The sequence below is a fragment of the Meleagris gallopavo genome, chromosome 25 (assembly GCF_905368555.1).
Source record: "Meleagris gallopavo chromosome 25, MGAL_WU_HG_1.1, whole genome shotgun sequence".
Classification (NCBI taxonomy): domain Eukaryota; kingdom Metazoa; phylum Chordata; class Aves; order Galliformes; family Phasianidae; genus Meleagris; species Meleagris gallopavo.
In genome coordinates, this window is record NC_139428.1 from 1,426,315 (window position 1) to 1,450,539 (window position 24,225).

Here is a 24,225-nt window from a genome sequence, read left to right on the forward strand (position 1 = left end):
CAGCATGAAACACTCTCACAGTAAATAATTTAATCACAGAATGGCCAGGGTTGGAAGGGACCTCAAGGATCATGAAGCTCCAACCCCCTGCCACATGCAGGGCCACCAACCTCCACATTTAATCCCAGCCCAGGCTGCCCAGGGCCCCATCCAACCTGGCCTTGAACACCTCCAGGGATGGACGGGGATCCACAGCCTCTCTGGGCAGCTGTTCCAGCACCTCACTGCTCTCTGTCAAGAACTTCCCCCTGACATCCAGCTTAAATCTTCCCTCCCTCAACATAAAACCATTTCCCCTTGTCCTGCTGTTATCTCCCCTCTCAAAGAGTTGATTCCCCTCCTGCCTGTAGGCTCCCTTTAGGTACTGAAGGCTGCACTGAGGTCACCCCCAGCCTTCTTTTCTCCAGGCTGAACTCCCTCAGTTCCCTCAGCCTGTCTTCGTAGGGGAGGTGCTGCAGCCCCCTTTAATCTTAGTCTCACTCTACCTTCTTCCAGTTTAAAACCACGTCCTGTCGCTCCCTGCCTTTATAAAAAGTCCCTCCCCAGTTTCCTTCAGGTCCTTTAAGGTCCCCTCGAGCTTTCTCCAGGCTGCAGAGACCTAGACTGTCATCACAGAGAGGTTCTCCAGCCCCCTGATCGCCTCCGTGGCGCTCCAAACCTCCGTGCCCTTTTCTCTCCAGAGCCGGGCGTTCTACGGCAGGTTGGCTGTGGCGCCGATGGCGCTGCTCGGCCCCGCCCCCGCCCGGCGCGGTGCACGCCGGGACGCCTCCGCCGCTCCTCCCGCCGCCCCTCCCGGCTGCCCCCGGCCCGCCTGAATGGGGCAGATGCAAGATGGCGGCGAACGCGAACTCGGCCGGAGGCGGCGGCGGCCTCTCGCTCTTCGAATGCCCCAGCTGGTGAGCGGGCCGCGGCCGCGCGGTTCTGCGGCGCTGCGGGCCGCCGAGGAGAGCGGCCGCACGGCCGGGTTTCGGGGGAGCGGCGGCGGGGCGGGACGAACCGCGGGGCTGCGGAGCCTCACGGGCGGGGAGACGGAGCCGCAGGGCCGCGGGGAAGCGTCGGGTTCGGGGGTCTGGAGCGGAGGAGGCCCCGGCTCGGCGCTGGGGGCGACTCGGGGCGGTGCGGCGCGGCGATGCGTGGGGCCGAGCCGAGGGCGAGCTGCGCCTCTTCTGAGCGGCGGCGGGGCGGCCGGGCCGGGATGGAGGCAGCGCGGGAAGCCGGGCAGAGCGATGGGCTGCAGGGGCTGCGACACGGCTTTGGCCGGGCCGGTCGCGGTTACACAGCGCTCTGCCCGCAGAACGGCCGGGATGGGCCTCAGCCGCTGCTCGACCGGGCCCCGCTCCGCTGCCCGGGGGTGGATGGGCACGGCGGGGCTGAAAGGCGATGGCAGCTTTTGGTGCGAGTTGTCCGCACGCGTGTGCGTGGCTGCGGGCCCCGATTGCACCGTCATCCGGCTGCGGGTCCGGGCTGTGCGTGCCGGACTGCAGCGCTCGATGAGCCGCTGCAAGGACAACGTGCTTCTCAGTTTTCGTTTAAATCGTAAAGCCATCTAAATCTCGAATAAAATAATGTTTGAGCTGGGTCTAGGCGGTATCGAGCATCTCTGTGAGACAAGATGGTGATCTGCAACACAGCAGTGTGAGTTAAATCAAACCAGCAAATGAAATCACAGCACGGTTGGGTTGGAAGGGACCCCACAAATGATCGAGATCCGAGCCTTCTGCCATGGCAGGGCTGCTGACTGCTCCATCAAGTGCCAGGTTGTGCTGCCATGGACCCCGTCCGTGGCCCTGAGCACCTCCAGGGATGGGGCACCCGCAGCTCTTTGCAGCAGTGCCAGCATCTCACTGCCCTGTGAGAGAAAACTTTCCCTGACATCTAATCTGAATCAGCCTTCCTTTAGTTGAAAGCTATTCCCCCTTTTCCTATCGCTATCTACCTGTGTAAAAAGTTGGTTTCCTTCCTGTTTATAATCTCCCTTCAAGCAGGCCTTTATGAGGTGTCCCTGGAGCGTTTTCTTCTCCAGGCTGAGCACCCCCAGCTCCATCAGCCTGTCACTGCAGCAGAGGTGCTCCAGCCCTCTGAGCCCCATGCTCAGTACCTTCTGGGTATCCAGCTTGAAATTTGAAAGCTAGTTTGCTTTTCTTAGCATTTTTATACAGCAGTGCTCAACAACTTACGTTACATTTGGTGATAAATTTGAATGGTTTCTACTACTGGAAGCTGTAGATGGAACAGCTGGGAGAAGTACGGCTTACTCAGTGCTTAGTTTCAGTTGCTTGAATGCTATTGCAGAACAGTTCCTAAAGAAATACCGTGTGGAGAGAAAGACTGTGCCTGTGAAGGGCCTCTTCAGCTCTATTGCGTTCTGGCTCTGCTGCAGGCAGGGCAGGGGCTCACAGCCAAGCAGCTTTCTGCACCGTGCTGCTGCTGACCTGACCCAGGTTTGAAGCACAGACCATTGCACTGGGATATGATCCAAGCTGGAGTTTTCACACCTAGCAGTAAGAGATCATCTTGGGAGACTGGGGCCCTGTTTCTTCCTAACGATTCCAATCTTTTTTTCTTTTTTTTTTCTTTTCCTTTTTTCTTCAATCTGAATGTTCTTTTACTATAATTTCCTGAAGTACTTCACAAGTAAACCAGAGTTTGTGTTTGGACACTCGTGCATTTGAAGGGAGCTCCTTATTTTTCTGTAACCTCTATTGTACGTGTGCAAATCATAATATTTTCATACAAGCTTTATGCAGGATAGTAAAGGTACACCTGACACTGTCTATTCTTATAAAATTGTTGTGCAAAGATGTGGCAATTAATTTCAGTGAATAGCTCCTTTTCGTGTGGGCTAACATAAAGTTCTTGGTTAACACTTATTTTGAAGCAGATAAGTAGTTTCATTAACCAAAGAAAAATAAGTTGAAGCAGGAAGCCAATATAGACAGCTACCAGTCACAGTGTTTGTGTTCCACAAAGAATATAGGCGACTGAAAATGGAAACTGTGGGGCACTTAGGGTTGGTGGTGTTCCATTGCCTCATCCAGCAGGAGGGAGGATCTCTCCTGTCGTGCTGAATTTATTTACTTCTGGTTTATTTTTCTAGTCTGGAAGGAGTAGAATGTATTTCTTGTTAAAGATTTACATGATCTCCCTTAGTATCTACTGAATTACAGATTCTAGCTCACAGTTTGAAAGCACTTACTGTTTCAGGGCAAACCAAACAGCACGCAGTTATGATATTCAATAAGTGATGAGTTTTTCATTATTAGGATTCTGTAGAGTGGAAATGGCTTGCAGTGGCAGAATTGGACCAGTCTGAAGCTCTGAATTCCAGAGGATCTCAGTGCCGACATATCCCCTTTGGTAGCCAGGTAGATCTTAGCAGGGAGAGCTCTGGATGCTCAGAAGCCATCACATTTCAGGGAGTCTTCATGGTGAGTAGCAGCTTCTTCTGCAGGGAGTGCCTTCCAATCTCATTAACTTGTGTTGGAACCAAAGTCATAGTCTTTACTTACCTATTTTCTTTTCAGCCTCCACGTGGAGCTGCCGTAAGGGCTACAAACACCTATCATATAGGAAATATATCTTAAACGTGATTGATTGTCCAAAGTAGTTGTTTTTTTCTTGTCTTTAAACTGTTGGTTACGCTTTTCAGCTCTGCCCCTGTCATTGTATCTGTTCTTCCCTAATATGGATAATGTTGTAGTATTCAGTTTCCAAATACTGAAGTTCAAGGGTTTCAATGGTTAAAGTCTGGGCTTTGGTTTAGCTCTCAAGCTGGTATGGCTCAGTTCTTCATAGTCCATAGGATGCTTATTCTTTTTTTATTTCTAACAGTTCAATTAACTCAGGACAGCACTTATTTGTCATCTGTCTTAATAGCATTCCCTTACCTTGCTTCACATTTGTGCATGTGCTGTAATTCTTTCATGGGCCCATGCAGCCCAAGGGCATGGGCTACATAATTAAAATCAGATTGAAGTTGTAATCAAGACGTCAACAGTGCTTTTCATGGATTACATTTAGTCAAACCACAAGACTAGAAAGTGTCCTTAAGAAACAATTAAATATCCTGGCTTTATTGGGACTCTGGAATACTTTCTGAGGCGGCTTTAGTATGGTCAGGTGCAGATGTTCTGGGCCTGGTTTTGAGGTGAGCATCACATGTTTCACGGACATCACCTGCCTTTCCTTCTGATCTGGTTAAACTTGCATTTGGGATCAGGAATCATGCTGTGCTCTCTGTCAGGACACAGCAGTAGTTGGGATATCAAGCTTGATCTGCAGTGTACGTACATGTAAAATAATATTCTTGAAAGGCAACTGTGGTTTCTCTTCAGTTTCTGTGGGCTAAGAACAGATTTTACACAGATCTCTGGAGAAGGTGAGCTCTGGAAATTGTGCCTTGTCCTTGAAGTTCAGCATGAAGATGTGCATAGCAGTCACCTACACCAAGATTTTAGGAATTGGCTAAATTAGTCTTCCGAGCCCACAATTAAAAACCTAAATAATTGACCTGGTTTTAAATGAACACAGTAGAACTGAATTTGGCCTGTCTGTGTCCTGAAGAGCTAAAGCTCAAGATTTCTCTCTGGGCTGGGTAGGGTTTGCTTCAGTGAGGCTCTCATTTCAACTGGATGCAGCTGAATGTTGTAACCCTGCTGTTATGTCAACACTGCTGAAAAGGTATTGTTGAGTTCAGTTCCATTATTTGGTACTTTCTAGCTAGCATCCCAAAGCATTGATAGCTTTGTTCTCTTTTTTTGAAACGTTCCCAGTTTTTGCCCCATATAGGATTAAGCTCAGCCTGGGCTCTTCTTCATCTTCTTGTCTGTCTGTGCCTATCCTTTCCCATTGCTGTACAGCTCTGCAAGAAAAGCTTTGCCATCAAGGGTAGAAATAATCTATACAGATTTCTCATAGAATCATAGAATGACCTGGGTTGAAAAGGACCATCATGATCATCTGGTTTCATCTCAGCTAATCATTGCTAATCATTATTAAGCAGTTTTTGATTGGAGTTGCTATGGGAAGGCCTGGGCTTTGCCATGTCCAGCTGCTGGGCTGTATTTTGAGGGAATTGATTATTAGAATCAGGGAGCAGAGGGTATCTGTCAGGTGAACCACCTTTCTTTGAGAGTTGCTTTCAGGGCACGTAGGAAATGGTCATTTAAAATGCTGTAGAGGGGATCAGGTGAGATCTGGGAGTGTGTAAGCAGTTGGCTTTGAGGAGGCAATAGCAATTTAATAGTTTGTGGCTGATTGGGTTCATGGTTTTTTCATTAATGACCTCGACGAAAGCAACCACGGTTCTTATAGTAACATGTGTGGTCAACCTAGAGAGGTCAGAGTATTGCCCAGTCCTTTTGGTGTAACCGAAGACAAGAACAATAAAAATAAGATAAATACAGACATGTAAGCTGGAGGGCAGTTAAGTTCTAACTTCTCGAGCGAGGAACTCCAAGCCAGAAGCTCACTGATGAGAAATAGAAGGATGAGTGCAGTTTGAACTGAATTTAGGATGCCGTAGAACCTTCAGTTCTCCCTGATGGGGTATTTAAGTCCCTTCTTGCAGAGGTTCTGTATACAGTTTCTGAATTTCATTGTATTCCGTGGAGACCTTATTCCCAAGTAAGTATGCAAGGGAACCTGAGTGAAGCAGTGCAGTCTGATTCTGTGTGGGGTTGTGCATTGTAACAAGACAACAAGCAGCACTAAGGTGAAGTTCTGCAATTGCTTTAATCCAAGTGGAATGCTTTGTTCAGTGCAAGCAGCCATAGTTCTCCATAAAATAGAGCTCACAGGGACCTGCTGGGAAGGGCAATTAAGAACGTGTTAATTTGAAGCCTGTGCTTAAGTCTCCTTGCTCTAGTTGAGTTGGACTCTATGCTCCTCATGGGTCCCTTCCAACTCGAGGTATTCTTTAATTCTATGAATTATTTTAATTCTTCCAAGAACAGAGGAAATCATAAATGCCTCCCATCACCTCTGTTTGAAGTTCAGTGCCCTAAGGTTGGATCAGAATTACTGGGCAGCTCTTTCTGCAGCCGTCTTCTCTTCATCCAATTGGGAAGGAACCACTCAGTGTGAGCTAAAATAATTACCCTAAAGAGTTTGGCCTCAACACTGTGTTTATTCACCACAACATGTTCCATTGCTGACTTGATCTCAGCTTCAGCAGTGTGTGCTGCGTGTTGAGAAGGGCAGGAATGGCATTTCCATTGCTGGTGCACAAGAGCACAAACAACCCTTGTGTTCACCATGCATCTTTGCTGATTCCTTTCTATAAAAAAAAGAACAGAAGGATGGTAGCACTAATTGAAGACATCAGCTGAGATGGTTTCCTGTCATACCATGACGGTGAGTGGTAACTTCTGTAACTGCCTCTTCTACCTCTTGACAACACCTTGCCTTTGGCTGCCAGAAGTTGAGGGGCTTTGTGAAACGGGCACTGTGTTTGGATGGCCATGTTTAGCATCTAACATCGGACCTGATCAGCACAGATGTCCTAATTCTCCTTTGCTGTGGAATTAAGCTGTAAGTTAACGTTGAGTGACAGTGCTTTCCACAAACGATGCAAATGCTAGAAGAGGTGCTCTTCGTGTTTTCAAAGCCAAGGATTATTGTTTACCACGCTTCAAGAAATAATGAATATGCTCGTTTTGTAGCAATCATTAAGAGGACTTAGGGAATGGATGCTTGCATGTTTTTTTCCCCTAAGAAGAGATACTCCACTTATTTGTTTTCCCATGTGCAAAGCCATCTGTAGTGGCTATCATCCTTGTACCCTTCTCTACAGAGTAACCAGAAGTCATAGAGCTTTCAAAATGTGAAAATATTTTATTTTTCTAATTTCTTCCTTTGTCAGATGTTGCTGAATGTTCTTCTGGTTGTTTCTGAATGGCATCTTGATGTCTCCAGATCTTTCCTGAGTAGCAATAAGGAATTCAGAGCTCCCTGTTGCATTTGCATGGTTGAGGTGGTCCTCTCTATCACATGTATCAGCACTCAGGAGTACCATTTTGTGTTTGCTTGTGGTTTTGCTCATGTACTGCACTATTTGCATCTTGGCTGTCTCCGGTAAGCATGATAGACTGTGAGTTAATACCTCTTCAAAAAACCAGGTGAGTTCTTTTTCTTGGGTGTTATCTTAAGCATTATCTCCAGGATAGTGAAAGCTGTGCTACAGATGCTTGAGCTTCTCCATGGTCTGGAAAAGGAACAACTAAGGGATGTGTTGGGTGTCCTGAACAGTCACCAGAAGCTGCAGGAGATGAGTGTGTGCTTTCCTTCAGAGAAGAAGCAGGGTCTGTAAAATGAAGTTTGTAGCAAGCAGATTTGTGGCCAAGAGGTGGAGGTGATGCTTCAGCTGAACTTGGGTGATCTATGAAACTGTGTCAGATTCTGTGAATGCAGTAAGTTTACCTGGGTTCAACCATATAAACAGATAGCAGCTGTGGCTCAGGGAGTCCTTGAGCAGGCAGCTGTTGTAAACTGGGAGAGTAATGCTGTTGCTAGATGTTTTTATTTTGCTAAATGTTCTTTACCCTACGTCACTTTGGTCTGCCCAATACTGTTCCACAGGAATGAGAAAGAGAGGTAGAGTTGGTAATGCTTATCACACAGAAGCAGAGCTGCACTCTTCATAGCACTCTTGTTTTACATGAGAAATGGTCTAAAGGAATCTGAATATTGGTGTTGGTTTTTTTTCTCCTACAGTGTGTAAATACTACACATCTTTTATGCATCCTACTGGAATCATTTTGAGTGTGAAAACAGTCGATTTTGTAACCTTCCATCCCTTGTACAGGTCATGGGTTGCACGTACATTTGTTTCTGTGTCTGCTGATGACATTTTTTGTCTCATTTCTGTGCTTGTTTGTCATGATCCATGAGTATGCACACTCCTTTTTGCAGGAAGTCAACTGATCTGGCTGGTAGACATCAACATTTTCTACATCCTATGTTAACAATTTGTCAGGATACTCACAGAGCAGGAAGGACTTCAGTTTTTGGCTGTGTTCTTTGAATGCAGTGCTCCTTCAGGTTGTTCTTCTGGCATTATCACAGAATTAATTATTATTGCAGAATGGAGCAGGTTATGTATAATTCAGAGCAACATTTGTTCTTCTGCAGAAGAAAAAAATGTTTCCATGGCGTTGGAGGGACCAACACACGCTGTGTATCATCACGTATTTCCAAACAAAAGTACAACTGAATATTGAAGGGCAAATGAGATGGCTCTGTTCTGGTCTGGCTGTTACTCAGTTCTGTGTCTGTTAGACCTGTTTTGTAATACAGTCTCATAGAATCATAGAATCACCAGGGTTAGAAAAGACCTCCAAGGTCTTCCAGTCCAACCATCCACCTATCACTATCAATACAAATCAGATTTTCCCAGTGAACCATGCACCTTGGTACAGTCTATGTATGCACACAGTATATATTTCTTCAGCAAAAGCTTCTGCCAATCCAGTTGCTATCAGTACAGTTTTTACCAGCGTCAGACTTTGTTGTATGTTTCCACATCACACTCACGTTTTAAAATTAGCATAATCAGTGGATACCTTAATTTATCTGACTTTTTTGAGTAATTTAACTGCCATACTCTTAGGTTTAGAAGTGTTTGGTATCTCATCGAATACTTGGTAACTATCATCTAGGTTTTGAGGTTTCTTCTTTAAGCAGTTGTCACAGATTCTCTTGTACTGGCCCTTGAGATCCTTATACTCCTTTTCAGTGAAGACAAATCCTACCATAGGATGTCCTCTTCCCTCTGATCCAGCAGAGTAATTTACCAGTAAGTGTCGTATTCTCATCAGTCAGCCATGTTAGCTCTGTGGAAGGCTGCTCTTCTTGCAGGGAGCCCTCAGAGATGCAGTGAGTGGGCTAAGCAGGTTTTGTTTTGGTGAGCTCATCGCACTGACGGGCTGTAGCATCCATTGGCAGGTCTGGTTTTAAGGTCCGGTGCAGAATGTTGACCTGTAGAGAGCAGAAGAGGTTTGGACACTGGGGATGGTGGTGGGCTGAAGGCACGGCACCATCCTAGCAGCAATTCTCTTGGCCCAGCAGGTGGGTTGAAGATGTTGCTAACATGCTTTTAAGGCATGCTGACCCCTGAGTAAGCGGGAAGCAATCACTGGAGGAGAGGGGGAGAGCAGATGCCAGGCTGAATAGAAGGGGACTTCCACGTAGAGTTAATTTGCTGGAAGGTTTACAAATATTTATTTTTAAAAGGAGGGGAGGCAGCTGTTGTTTCATTGAATTAAGGTAGGCTTTGCAGAAATTACCGAAGGAAATTGTGCTGTAGAATTTGATGATTCCAGCAGAATGGAGAAAAACGAGTTTGCCGGTGCTCAGGGACAGGAAGGGGAAACACTGGGAAGTGGATGTGAGAAATGATGTGAGGCTGTGAATGAAACCTATCTTAGAATGAAACGTGGGAGCTGAGATCACAGAGCAGCACAGGGAGGGAGAGCGGTTGTAGCTGCAGCGTGGTGTGGGGTCTGAAGGAGTGCTGGGGAGGAGGTGGTTCCCTGCCTGTATTTCAGTGACTGGTGGGGTGAATCCTTGTAAAACTCACCAGCCACACAGTGTAGCTTCAGTGGGAGCATTTCTACCTGCTGGTCTTTCTTCTGCCCTAACGTAATCCTGTTTTTAGGGGGCAGTCAGGGGGTCTGTTGGTCAGGGGACCATTTCAGCCTCCTGGGGCCTTGCTGTGTCTGCTTTCCATGCTGTTGTTTTTCGGTTGTTTTCTGTTGTTGTTTTGATCCAAGAGAGTAAGCCTATCAGCTGCATCCGTTTCACTTGACAGGACGATGCTACGCACAACCTCAGAGAAGGATTTGGTAAGAAAACTTGTGAAAAGGGCCGACCTATTCAGGAAGGGTCAGGGAGAGATCTGAGCAGGCTGCTATAATGGATTTGGAGCAGGAATGAAAAAAACTCGCACAACATACGAGAAACAAATGAGTAGCAATAATAGAGGACTCTGCTCTTACATGAAGTTACCTCAGAGGGCATGTGTGTGCAGTAACCAACCGATCCAGGGGTGCAGAATAAACCTTCAAACCGTCCCAGCAGCACAAACATCTATATTTAACCCCTTCAAACAACTTGAGTTACAAGGTGACCTTTCTTTCTTCCCCGACCATGCTGAGAATGTCACTCCCCATTGTCACTGTTCTCTTGGCTGGCATTGTGCAGTAAGAAAAGCAATAAATGGAAATGTGATCTCTGGGGTTGTTCTTGGGAAGGGCAGCAGTGCAGCTGAGAAGTGGGTCACTGCTGTTGCACAGAAAGCCACAGAGACAAGCAGCAGTGGTACTGTCAGCAAGAGAGTGTTACAAATACACATCTTTAAAGGTCTAAGCAGAAAAAGATGGTTTGCTCTCAGCAGTCAAGGATCCTTTGTTGTGAACAGCAGCGTATGATGCCATGGGGCTGTTGTGGTTGTGGATGCTGATCCAGCATTCATACTTGTGTGTTCTGCTACGTGCCAGTGTTGTTCTGCTGTGCCTTGCTGAATCCCAGGTGCCTCTGTGCTCCCTTTTCCCAAGAGAATGAAGCTGCCCAGTGAATCTGCTTCATAGGGTAAGCAGAAGTGCAGCCATAGGGCAGGGGGATCTGAGCTGTTGGGGGAATTTGGTGGAGGAGGTCTGTACTGCTGTAGGATCATGATGGGAAGGGGATCTAATGCTGTCATTTCTTCCATGCTACCTGTGTCGCTAGGGCAGTTTGATTAAGTGGAAGAACACTGGTCATTGGCCAACACTTTTGTATTGCTCAGATATGTATGGAACCCTTCTGATGTTTTTGACCATCACCAGTTCTGGGGGGAGGATGGTAGAAGATCCCGTCCCTCTCAACAGCTCAGGCTGTTCTTAGGGTAAAGAGAGGAGGCCCTTACACTGACATGTCCAATCTGTCCCCTTCTCTCCTTGTGGGTTCCTATTGGGAACTGCTCTGTTTGGTTTGTGAAGTTGCTGTCTTTTGGTTGGAGTAATAAATCTTGAAATGCCCTGTGTTCTGTTAGCTTAACTCATTGTAAACATGTGTGGTTTATGTGTTGGCAGAAGGAATCTGCATGGAGCAAAAGGAACAATTATTGGCTGTTTAATCTTTTTTTCCTCCAAGTAAATGTGCTTACATTTCTGTTGCATTGGTCTGTAGATCTAATAGAGTATTAGCTCTACTATTAATGAACTTTTCAGTGAATACTTTGATACTATACTTAACTTTCTTTATTTTCCAGGGCAGGAAAACCTCCACCTGGCTTACATTTGGATGTAGTCAAAGGAGATAAACTCATTGAGGTATGAGAGCAGATTCTGTGTGTGCTCAGTGTATCACATATATAGGCACCAGTGGTAAAAAATCTCTTGCACTTTCCACTCCCACTCAAAAGTATTTCCCTTCTCTCTGATGTTTGTTATTTCCAGATCACTTTCTTTTACTCCAGAACTGTTGAATTAAGTGAAAGTTTTCCTTTGCCTGTACTGTCTCTCATTCTGTGCAGTGCTTCCATTTCTGGATGCTGTGTTTGAAAGGATGCACAACTGCAGTGGTCAGTTTGCAAACAGTGATACTTTGGTTCCTGAATACTGAACCTGTCCTGGCGTGAGAGAGAAAATGAAATGTTTGTTAGGGAAAGTCAGCACTTGGCAGAGTCTTACTGCTTCCAACGTAATTTTGGACTCAGGTTGCAATTTTATTTCCTAGAATATAATTGTATAGGAGGTATCAAACTGCAGCCAGAAAGCACTTTGTCTTAGGAACTTCAGGAGCAGGAACTCAACATGGGGGAAGAAGCCTCAAATCCAAAAGAGTTAGAATAAAAATTCTTCAAAAACCAACACACAAACCAAATGCTCTTAATGTTTTTGGCAGAGAAGACCTAAACCAGTGGCCCTGTTTTAGCCACAGAGAGACTCCTAACCTCCAGCTGACTGGAACACAGACAGAAGTTTCTAGACTGCAAAGTCAAGCCAACTTCTCTGAGCAGAAATTTGGAAAACTAAGAACTCAGTGTTAGATGAAGAAGGATTGAGGAGCTTAGTCTTTGCTGATTTGTACTGTATGCTACTGCAGTTGCATCAGACAGAAAGTGTTTCTTCTGATGTCTTGCAGGAGAGATTTACTGTTTAAAAATTGATTAGGATATCAGAATATGCTTTGCAAAGGAAAGAAAATAGAGGATTTACAAACAAGCTTATATTTTCCCAGCCCAGAAGCCAGCAAAATGAGGCTTTATGGGGATAGTCCACAACTTGTTGGTTTAACAGATTGTCTTAAGAGATTGCTCTTAGTCCACATTTGAAAGCACAGGCAGTTGGCAATGCCAGCATTGACCTGTGTGAGATCTTTGCTCAGCCTTAATTTGAAAGGACCTAGGTTCCAACACGTGTAATCACATCTTCACAGTACTTCATTACATCATGTAAGGTGTGGATGAGTTGGCTCATACCAGCTACTTGGGCTATCCTTCAGTGCAGCTATCCTTCACTGGCCCTCCCTAGTCCACAACAGCTTTCAATCCCACTGCATTTTTTTGTCTTCAAACCACGATCCGTGTCTTTTCTCAGTGTTGTTGCAGTTGTTAGGAACTGTTTTAGAGGTTTCAGAGGTCAGAGCTGAATTAGGACTGCTTGTCAGCTCAGCCATCCCACTGCCATCCTATCAATAGCATCTGTGGTAAGGATTGTACTTGGCATCAGGCTTTCCAGTATTTCTTTCAGGCCATGTAAGGAGATGGTGAGCAAAGCCAGCTGGCAGTGCCTTTGTTTTTTTCTGGTCTCTGGCAGGTGGCCTTACTGCAGCCCTCCCACCTGAGAGACTTATTCTACGAGACAAGGTTTTTCTTGTCATGTTTCTTTTGGATTTTTGAGGATGGAGAGCTTTTGGATGAACGAGCCTATATGCAGCTCTCTGCTAAATGAATCCACGGAGGCAATCGAGGGAGATCTGTTCCAGACTGAAAGAGGCAGCAGAATGCAATAATGCAATACAGAAGCTGAGAATGCACCATTGCTTTAGACAGTACATGTACAAATTCAGCATTGATAAACGGTCAGTCAGGAATATCATCCTGGTTCTGTCATACTCCAAGGATGGATGGTTGGGCTGTTCTACCCAAAGCTTTTCGATCTGCAGAAGGCCAAGTTTGGCTTTGTAAGCCTGAGGTCTCCATCTGAATGGGTAAAGCAGACGGTGCAAACATCCAGATTCCCCTTTCTGCTGTCACATGGTAATCCAGCAGTTCTTTTTGCTTACTCTTAACAGGCATTGCTAGGCTATTGTCCAAGTACTCAGAGGTTCAGTAGAGGATGTGATCATGGAGAGGTTAGGGAGTGACCACAGAGTCCTACTTCATCTCTGGAGCATCTGATGTTGATTATCAGCTTTGAAGCATCTCAGAGAGGGGCACTTTGCCTGCCATGCACTGTGTGATGTGCTGAGTGCTGCAGCAGGTGCTGACTGCTGGTTCCAGGCACGTAGGTAGCGTGGAGCTTCTGCTTGCTGTAGTGGCTCCTTGAGCACTTGATACTAACCGAGCCGTCTGTATGCCAGGTCTCCTCCAGAGGTCTGAGGTATACTTTGTGATTGCTGGGTCTGAAAAGTGCAATATTAAAACAAGCCCTGCAGTGTTTAAGCTCAGTGTGTAAAGGATGACACTGGGTTATAGCTCAGAGGCACAGAGAATATTAGAAATGTTACAGTGAAGTAAAAGCAACAGTGATTTGTTGCAAGACTTCCAATTTATAAATTTGTTTCAATCTTTGCAAAAGCTCTTAAACACCATTTAATGAGTGCAAATGAAAACCTATTGGATGTTTGTTTTGGAATAGATTTTGGCCAAGAATGAGAAATAACTGGATCAATTTTTGTGGTCCTTGAAATTGTAAAAAGCTAAATGCTTAAATATGGAGTAAGAAATAAGCTTTCAAAGATCCATTTATTTGCATGCTAGTTTTGTTTAGGTAACTTGTTTGAATATGCAAAAATAGAAGTTAGTGCTCATCTTTCTCACAAACTGAAACCACAGATTTCATCGGTACAGAGGTATTGAATTTGGGAAGAGCTCTCAGTGCTGAACTGAAGGGGACAATACTGGGTACTACTTGTCATAAAGCTGTTGGTGTGAAGCTGGATCCCCACAAAACCCAGCTCACCTTTCTCAAAACGTGTGTTGTAACAAACACTGTTGGCAGGTCAGTAGCTGGGTGAAACAAATATAATATTAAGGGGCAAGAACTGTGGCAAGGGAGAGCATAGGAATGCTAATTGTTGACTAGGGCTTGCAGGGGAAAAGGGGTAGTCTTGTGAAAACCAGTATTTGTAAAGAGACAGTGATAATAAAGTACCCAGATGATACAAGAGTCCAGGAGACTCTTTCAGTGTATTGCTCTAGTTTGAATTATAGTGAGCCTTCAGGGTATACAGTTCTCCACCAGACACAAGTGAATTCAACGGAGAGACCTGCATGCTTCAGATGTTCCAACAGGAAGAATATAATTGTTCGCATTTTATTTGCACTTGCACCTCGTTTGTCAACAGTTACTCTGTTTGAAGGTGGATTTCTGATTAAACAGTGATTCTTGATGTATCAAGTGAGATGTTAGAGTCAGGAATAACTGGGTATCTTCCATATTCAGCTGTTCTGAATTTAAAAAGAAAAAATGCAAATTTCTGTGTTGAACGATGTCAAACATTACTGACATATTGGTCAATTTATGATGCTTTGTTTTGCATTTACTCTTTTTATTCACATTTTTGAACTTTTCCAGGAAACTCCAAAAGATTCTAGGAGTCTAATGTCCTCTTCTGTTTGATATTCTACCTCAGAAACTCATCATTGATGAGAAGAAATATTATCTCTTTGGGAGAAATCCTGACCTGTGCGATTTTACCATTGACCACCAGTCTTGCTCTCGGGTCCATGCTGCCTTGGTCTATCACAAACATCTCAAGAGGGTTTTCCTCATAGATCTAAACAGCAGTAAGTAACATAACATTTAATCCAACACTAATACAGTTTCAGTGCTTCACCATTTTTGAATGAGAGATGCTTTCTTTTTCTTTTTTGTTATTGTTTGCACTGTGTGGCCAGATGGTCATAATCTAAAATAGCATCCTAGTGAAAGATTGGCAGTGGTTAAGAACAAGTGAGAGCTTGTTCCAGGCAGCTTACCTCTGCTTCCCCTCGTGTTTAAAGTGGCATCTTTAGACTCTTAAGAGAGTGAAAGAAAATCACTTGACCTTTCCTTCGCAATTGTAATGAAACTTTCTATTCTGGGAGTGGTTTTCTAAGACCTAAAAGCTGACATACTGTGTTTTCCACCAAGAGAATGATTCCAGACATGGTACACTGGGGCGTACAGGATTTTCTGCAGACTGTGTTAGTTTGTGAGGTGATAGGTAAAACATACACAGCTAATGTTTTCAGCAGTGCTTCATTGGTTTGTATCTCTGCAAACCACATACAGATTTGGAACTTTTCAAGGCTTGAACACTGTGAGCTCGAGCAGATGACTAACACTGTTTTCCATTGTGATGTTCTTCTCAGCACATGGCACATTTTTGGGTCATATCCGTTTGGAAGCTCACAAACCCCAACAGATACCCATTGATTCCACAGTTTCATTTGGTGCTTCTACACGGGCATATACTCTGCGAGAGAAGCCTCAGACACTGCCTTCAGCAGTTAAAGGAGATGAGAAAATGGGTGGTGAAGATGAAGAGCTCAAGGGTTTGCTGGGCCTGCCAGAAGAGGAGACAGAGCTTGACGTGAGTATGAGGATCCCTTGTTGTTAGATGGTGTACCCATCTGTAACAGGTGGCATTTTCTACTCGTTTGCTTGGTTCAGGTTCTTAATTTCTTGTTCATGTGGATGGTCTGAAGTGTCTTCTGCCAGCAGAAATGTACAGATCATCTAATTCTGCCATAAGGTATCTTCATGCTTTATCCCAGAATCAGTGCTCCAGTAATGCCACTGTTCCAATAGTCTTTTCACAGAGGGATTGCAGGCCTTGCAAAGAGTTGTCTCTTGCCAACTGGGTCACCGGCGATTTCCCATGCTGTTCCCCATTGCCAAATGGCAGCGAATGCAGCTGTTTCCTACAGCTAGCTAGTAGAGAGTGGCAAAGCAGTTTGCATGGTATTCACGGGATCATTGAGTTTGGAAAGGATCTCTCAGGATCATTTGGTCCTACCCCTCTGTTCAAGCAAAGTCAGCTAGAACAAGTTGCCTAAGACTGTGCCTAGTCAAGTTTTTGGCATTTCCACAAAAACACTCAGCAGCATTTCTAGATAATCTGTTCCAGCATCAAAACAATTTTTCTTCCTAGGGGTCTAGAGTTGAAGCTAGACAGTGGGTGGCAATCTTTTGACATGCACAGCTGATGATAAAAGCAGACTTCACACACTTTTTGCTTAAAATGTTTCTCATCTAAATCTTTTTTTAGAACCTGACAGAGTTTAATACAGCCCACAACAAAAGAATTTCCACACTAACCATAGAGGAAGGGAACTTGGATATTCAGAGACCAAAGAGAAAACGAAAGAATTCCAGAGTGACATTCAGTGATGATGATGAAATCATCAATCCAGGTAAGTAGTTTACTTTCTAGTTGATAATGTTAAAGGCCCTCTTTCCAAATTCTCATAGAGATTCCTCATGGCTATATATAGGTGAGAGAACAAAAATTTGACAGGAAATATTTGAGGTCTGCTATTTCAGAGAAGCTGGCCTGTCTCACTTAAATCTTTCTGCTTTTCTTCTCTCTGTAAAATTTCAGCATGATTTTGTGCAGGATGGAGATGTCACATTCAGCTTAATTGTTCACTTTTAATTGGAAAGACCTGATGGATCCAGAAGAATGAAAGGTTTTGAATTTTCTGCCTTCTTTAGAATCTAAATGAGAATTGAACTCATTGTTTGGTTTTTTTTAATTAGAGCCTTAATGCTTTCCCTTCCTGTTACCTAATGGATTCAGTGTCTGTCTTCAGCTCAATTTTTTGCTACTTGTCTGACTGTCTAATTCAAAATGACACTTCTAGAGTTGTATCTAATTCTTCTTTAGTCATTTTCCTTCCTCAGCTGTTTTATGGTAATGACATCAATGATATATTTTGTAGCTAATATTCATAGTAAGCACAGCTTATTCCTAAGTCTTGCCTTAATTTGATAATGCATAGCACCCAGAATAGCCATTCTTATTCATAATGTAGCTCTCAGTGTTTGATTTTTCAGAGGTTGAATTGAATTCTTCTGACTCCTTCAAGGCCTTTAAAGGCCTTTCAGGACCAGCTCTTGTGCCTTTGAGCGTGCACAGTGCATTGTCCAGCAGCATCTTTCAGCCCACAGTTCCTTTCTGTTTGAGCAGTGTAAACATGACTGTCCATCTATCCCTTCTCCTAGATCACTTCCCCATTTTCTAGCTGAATGGAAGTTTTCCTTGCCAGAGTAACTGATGAACCCTCCCTGAGACCAAACCACTAGGTGTCCCCACCCAGCCACTTATCTCTTCTTTATTAAAGCGTGCTTGTGCTTGCTGAGGGCTGCTAGAGTGCTGGAAAGTACATCCAGGTACCAGTTCTTCATGTAGGTTCCTTCGTGTCCTTACTTGACAGATGTTCTGTTTTTTCCTCTGTTGATTCTGAAAGCTGCGCTGTTCTTCCTTTGCAGAGGATGTGGACCCTTCTGTTGGGCGTTTCAGGAACATGGTACAGACAGCAGTAGTCCCTGTCAAGGTACACAGTGACTTTCAACTCTGTAATCAATCCATTATTACAGTGATTAACTCACTGGGTGGTTTACACCTTAGAAACATAATGTGTTGTGCTGAAAGGGATTTTCCTTTTAAGGAGAAATTGTGTTTGTGTATCACACTTATACTTTTTAGCAGTCTGACCATGTTGCATTAAGTCCAACTTATCTTCTTTATTTAATAGCACGTGGGCTCAATGGCAAATGGTTGCAATTGTGGGAAATATGCAAAACAAATAATAAAAGTGAGAAAGTGTTTATTTAAATACTGCAAGTACTAAAGATTTGATAAGGCTGTCTCCTAGAACTTAGAGAGCTTAGACTCTTCCAGGTCAAGTGCGATGTCAGCACTGTGTTTAATTTGAATGCTCTAGGAAGTTATGCAAAATTTAAGTAACTAAGCAGCATTTGTTGTTTGTATAAAATAAGTAATATATGTGGAAAAGGATCATTCTACCTAAGCCACAAACTTACTGCCTGAGGAAAAGATTCAGGTGATCAGGATCATTCAAGTGATGTAGAAATTGCAGTTTCTTTCTTACTAAAAGGGAAAAGAGGAACTGTGTTACTGCCCAATGACCTACCTGGTCTGGTGTTCAGGAAAAGCTCAAGACTGGTATGCATTCCTTGTGCACTTTTAACCACTTATTACTGAGTAGTTTTCAAAGAAACCCAAGGGAAATATTCTGGGACAAAGATTGGGAAATCCACTCGTATCTGTGACTACTTATTTGTGGCCACTCTCAGAGTGTTTTGGGGAAAATTGTGCAGCCATCTAGTTTAAGTAGCTTTCTTGTTTCATGTATTCTGAATAACTGTTAAAATACTTTTTCTCTACAGAAAAAACGGTTGGACAATCCGGGCTCACTGACCACGGATGACTCTGCAACACGGCGTATGCAAAACTTTCCCTACAGTGGAGGATTGTATGGTGGTTTGCCTCCAACCCACAATGAGGCAGGTTCCCAGTCACACGGCGTCCATGGGACAGCACTCATTGGTGGTCTGCCAATGCCCTACCCCAATCTTGCCCCAGATGTGGACTTGACTCCTGTTGTACCTTCAACAGTTAACATGAACCCAGCTCCAAATCCTGCTGTCTTTAATCCTGAAGCTGTGAATGAACCCAAGAAGAAGAAATATGCAAAGGAGGCATGGCCGGGCAAGAAGCCAACCCCTTCCCTGCTGATCTGAGTTAGGTTTTGATGAGGGAGGATGGGAGTTATGAACTCCAGAAACTGTTTATGTGTAGTATTATCCTTTTGAAATTTTAATGTCCTAACCAGATGTAATACGGAGGTTGGAGAAGCGAAATAATCCTTTAAAGGTCTGTCTTCAAACATTTTTATAACTGTTTAAAAAAAGACAACAACAATATAGCTACCATCTCCCTCTGAACCAAAAAATATGGCAGCCTTTTCTTAGCCTCTATCCCCAAAGGTCTTTACTATGAATTTTGATCATATAAGTTGAGGGGGCAGAATCACACAGTTTAGTTATCATTTATGGCATGACCCTGCAAATGTGTGTATTTAGGTGTTGTGCTTACTATGAGTAACGTCGTTCCTGCCAGGCTTGCTCATAGCAGGTCAGCTGTATCAGAAGTCGATATTCTTGGGGCCAGGCCTTCCAGAAATCCCACTGGTCTGAGTTCTAAAACCTGCAAAAGACAGGCCAGCTTTTATTTTTTATCTTTTCAAAGCCTTACCTTTGTGGGGCTTTTTTTTTTTTTTTCCCCTCTACTTTGGCTACAACTTGTTTTAATTTCCACCTAAAGCACTGCAGCATCACATGAGCTCGTGAGAACTTGGGAGTTGAGATGAATGAGGAACCTCTGGACTTCTTGAGCTGCGGTCCAGAATTGTATCACAGACTGCTATGTGGCTGGATAGAGGGGCACCCATGGATGGATCTGAGTTTGTGTTGGTGTTTATGGCAGCAAACAAGCATGGTAAGGCTAGGAGCATTTGACTGGTGGCTGGAAACTATCTACAGTGTGCAAAGAATCAACAACAGCGTAGTGGTAACTGAAGGTAGAGTTAACACAGAGGAAGATACTTTTTTAAACTTGGTGGCCCTTTTAACTTAAATAGTTTCATTTTTACTTGCTAAAGGCATTTCTGAGCTTAGAGTACATGACATGCAACAAGGCCCAGGTGAACAGGAGCAGCCATCAGCAGTGGTACAGGACTCTCATGTTTAACAACTAAAACTGCAGTCTACACAGTATTTTGGCTGCTGGTAACAGAAGATGAGAATTATGTGCCACCTAAAGCTAGAATACAAATTCTCAGTAGAGATTCTGCCTCACCCTGAATAAAGAAGTATGCCAAGTTTCAAGTTGGTTTCATGACATGAGCTTTTTTCCTTTTTTTTTTTTTTTTTTAACTATTTCATCATTTTTCCCCTTTGAGTAAAATGCAAAGTGTGATTTGGATTGTTGTTTCTAGCCTATGAAATCCTCAGTTTTAGATTTGAAAATCTGATTCAGATTTATTCAGATTGTATGCCTTTATACAAGGTAAGGCCAGAGCCCTTTTTTTTTTTTTTCCTTGGATTTATTTTTTATTTTAACACTATATATTGCAGTTCAGCTACGTAGTCACATTCCTTTGTTTGGGGGATTCCTCTAGGAAACGTGCACTGAAATGACAGTGGTACCCAGCTGTTCATTAGTGTGTACAGTACTATAGCTACCAGGCTAAGAATTTCTGTGAAAATATGATGGTTTCTGAAGCAGTGCTATTTTATAGTGCCTCTTCTGTGCTGTAGGCACTGGACTTGTTTTGGACAGATGCTTCAAAATCAGTGTGACTTCTGCATCAACAGTGATTGCATCTATCATGGTGTTGAGGCAATTAGAGCTAGTGGCTACCCCACCCATAGGAGTGATGCCTTTAGAGACTGGTTTGTTCCCCTCCATGCCTTCATATCTAGCTCCAGCTATTACTCTGATGAACATGGTAACTTCTCCATGATATAGTTGTGCCACTCTGTGCTTAGCTGCTATTGAAAATGAGACATTGTTCTTTCAGACACTTCCTACTCTCCCTAAAAACCTCACACTTCATTTTTTATTTTTGCTTATTTCCAGGATGTAGAGTTTTCTGTTTCCAGCCAGTCTGTCTTATGAAGGCAACTCTTTACAGTAAGACTAGTTAGAGCAAGTAAGCATTGAACAGGTCATCTTTTATTTTATTTTTCTTTTCTTTTTATTTTTTCATTGTTTGGTTGGTTTTGCCAGTGGCTCTTTGCAAGATCTTTCTTGAAAAGGGAAGCTTTACTGCTTATTGGTTTTTAAAGCTCTTCTCCTCCCTGGGTTTGTACAAGCTCTCATTATTTCAGAGCTTAGCGGCCATAGCTGGCCAGTACAGGAGGGGACAGTGTAACATCCAGGGGCTTTGTACAGAAGTTTGTACACTTGTGTAATATGTAATAGGCCTTTTCACACTTTCTGTTGAGCTTTTTACCTGTAACCTTTACTATGTTGTAAATTAAATGCAGATTTTGCCAGTTTGGAGAGTGTAGTGTGTTCGTTCCCAATCTGCACTTCTTCTGCAGTTGAGATTGTGCATTTTTTGTGGCCTATTAAAGGAGTTGTGCCACTGCAACCATCACTGCAGGCTTGTTCTTAGTGGCTGGCTCAGGCCGCAGCTTTAAAAGCTGCTGCAGCATCTTTATTTGTGACTTGGTGCTTTGCTGCCTTGTGCTGCAGCATGTTGCACTTCTGCACAAAACAGTGCCACTTAACGTTGGGTTTGTTTTCTAAGTGGAGGCTCTGCAGAATCCTCTCTCTACCGAAGTTAAACTTCAGAGCCCAGCTTAGCTTTACTCGTTGCCCTAGCTTGCTGGCTCTGGCCTGCAGTCTCACCTTGGTTAGCCTAAACGTGCTGTCCTTTGTCACACAGTGTTTCTGCAGCTTGCCCTGGGCTCTGGGGAGAGTTGTAGTAAAGAACAGTAAACTGAGGCTTTCTTAAAGATAACCTGCTGTGCACTACTGGGAGGGATCCTTCAGCTTTGTTGGATTTAGTAACATTTAGGCTAAAGATTGGTAGTTCTTCTCAATCCAAGAGTATTTAAGCATCCAAGACAGCTGCGTCTTCATTCATCCAGGCAATGAAGAGAAAAGTCCTCGTTCGTGCAAGCTCTGCAGTGCTACTGGGTCCTGCCTGCATGGTGTGCAGGGGTGTTAGTGTGAGGTGGAGAGGGGGAAGTAGGATTGTGCCCACCTGAGAGCAGCCAGACGTGGTTGGGGTCATTTTCTTTGAAATTAGCTTGCCCTGAAAGTCCTGTAACCCACAAGTGATACTGACTCGCTGGCATCAGGCCAGTGCATATGACTGTAACTCACACTGTCCCTGTCTTCTTTTTGCTGCCTTTCTCAAAACACCCTGCACCTTCCCACTGAGTTCTGATCGTTGCCTGGGTGTTGTGTTTTGCTTCCTATGAATCTCCAAGAAATGCCGTCCTTTTCAGGGAAGCTTTAAGAAGAGGAGAAGCTGCTGAAGGGCCCACATCCACATGCCCACCTTCTTGTGTGTAACTCTATGCCATCTGGTATCAGTTCAGATTTTGCAAGTTACTCTGATACTGCTTGCTTGTTAACAGGTCAGAGGTTGGTTGTGCTCCACTGCAGGAAGTGTTATCAACTACGAGGATGCTTCATGCTGAGCCCACTGTTGCTTGGATCCTAGCAGCTGACTTCACTTTCACCTGAGCTGGTCTGGCTGGGACCCTGCTTGTTGATTCCTGCTTCTTGTCTGAGGGGCTCTGGCCTCTTGCTTGTTGTAACATCAGCTACAACATCAGTAGTCAAAGCTTAGGAATTTGAATGACAAGCAGGTCATGATAACTCAAGGAGTGCCTGAAATCTGGAAACTCCAGTTGTCTGTCTGCCCTGCAAGGTAATTCTTTAGACAATTTTTATGTTTCCCCACTTAGAGTGGACACCAGAGGAACAGGTGGACAGCTTTGCTTCCTGGAGGTGTTTATGACAAGGTGTGACTTCCTCCCATTGCCTGAAGCTGAACAGTTCAAGCCTTGCTCCTGACTTCTTACAGCACAGGCATCATGTGCCCCTGTGAGTGCCACTGCTTCTGTGTCTGCTTCACTTTGCTTTCTTCCAGCCAAGCCACATGAAGACAAAAGGAGAAGAAACCCTGAGGGCAGGAGCCCTGGTATTATGAAGAGTGCTGGTACCTAAATGTCTTCCCTGCCTGAGCCTGCAAATGCTGTCAAGAAGCCAAGGTAATGGCTAAGATGGACAAAGTAAGAAAAGGAGATCCACAAGCCCAGGTGGGCTGAAAATAACTGGTAATACCTGATGTGGCTTGGGATAGTGTTCTGCAGATGAGAAAACCAGCACTGTTTTCCAAGTAGCTCTATCCACCAACAGTCACCTGAGCAGAAAAGACACAACAGAAAGACATTTTCTCTCTGTGAATTAAATTACTGCAGGGACACAGAGAGCAGCTGGCAGCCCAGTTCTGCAGGGCCTGACCATGAGCATGCATATGGTCTTTTGGTTCAACATAGATCCCAAAGTGTTGTTTAGGATGTGGCACAGCTGAGGGGTTTGCCAAGGGCCCAGTGAGGATGGCAGAGAGCAATTCACAGACTCACGGAATCAAAGGGCCTGGAAGGGATCTCTGGAGCCCCCCTTCCCACTTCCCCAAAAACAGGTTCCCTAGAGCAGGTTGCACAGGAAAGCATCCGGGCAGGATCACCTTCCTTGCCCTGCTGGCCATGCTTTGGATGCAGCCCAAGGTGTGGTTGCCTTTCTGTGCTGTGAGGGCACGTGGCTGGCTCGTGGCTAGCTGCCGTTCACCAGCACCCCTAAGTTCTTTTTGGTGGGGCTGTGCTCAGTCCTTTTGTCCCCTAGCTTGTACCGATAGTGGAATACCCAGCTGCAAGACTTTGCACTTGGCTTTGTTGTGGGCCAGAGCTGCTGGGGATTGGTGTCTCTATGCTCACTGTCCTATTCTAACCTGGTCTTGCTGTGCCCTGGTGATGGGCTGGGGATCCTCTTTGTCACTCTGTCACCTCCATGTGATGCTGAGAACCACACAGGGCAAGCAGCAGAGAAGCCTCTTATTGAGTGCTCTGAATTTTTTCAAGATCAATGCAAGACTTTGCATACAATCAGCCCATCCTAACCAGGGAAGATGGAGCCAAAGTTTTGGTGGCTCTTATCAAGCCCATCTATCTCCTGCTAGCACCAAAAAAAACTCTTTGCATTGCAGTGACTGGCTGAGATTGCTTCTATGAGATGCTACACATGACGTCTATTAGCAAGTACAGTAGAAGTGGAAATGATGCAGAGGAATGTATCTTGAGCAGCCTTCTCTCTGCCAGGAGACAGCACAGCATGAATCACAGACTCATAGGATGGCTTGGGTTGGAAGGGACCTCAAGGATCATCAAGTTCCAACCCCCCTGCCTGTGAATGCTTCAGTTGAGCTGT

At 44.5% G+C, this 24,225-nt stretch overlaps 1 protein-coding gene and 1 non-coding gene across 2 annotated transcripts; both read left to right on the forward strand.

Annotated features, from left to right (window-relative positions):
• The first annotated feature begins 754 nt into the window (after positions 1-754).
• Positions 755-21,275, forward strand: PPP1R8 (protein phosphatase 1 regulatory subunit 8). Its single transcript, XM_085208663.1, has 7 exons — positions 755-896; positions 11,249-11,309; positions 14,839-14,992; positions 15,560-15,780; positions 16,459-16,603; positions 17,682-17,746; positions 18,603-21,275. Exons 1-7 carry the CDS (start codon positions 832-834, stop codon positions 18,954-18,956), a joined length of 1,065 nt encoding a protein of 354 aa, XP_085064789.1. The 5' UTR covers positions 755-831; the 3' UTR covers positions 18,957-21,275.
• LOC116217443 (small Cajal body-specific RNA 1) lies at positions 13,528-13,693 on the forward strand. The gene has a single exon (XR_004161989.1).
• Positions 21,276-24,225: the final 2,950 nt, after the last annotated feature.

What these genes read in the sequence shown, in the direction of transcription:
- PPP1R8 (XM_085208663.1), top strand. Translation starts at nt 832, where the DNA reads ATGGCGGCGAACGCGAACTCGGCCGGAGGCGGCGGCGGCCTCTCGCTC. An exon ending in CCTCATAGATCTAAACAGCA is followed by an intron (nt 14,993 to 15,559) that starts GTAAGTAACATA and finishes TGTTCTTCTCAG; the next exon opens with CACATGGCACATTTTTGGGT. An exon ending in AAGAGGAGACAGAGCTTGAC is followed by an intron (nt 15,781 to 16,458) that starts GTGAGTATGAGG and finishes ATCTTTTTTTAG; the next exon opens with AACCTGACAGAGTTTAATAC.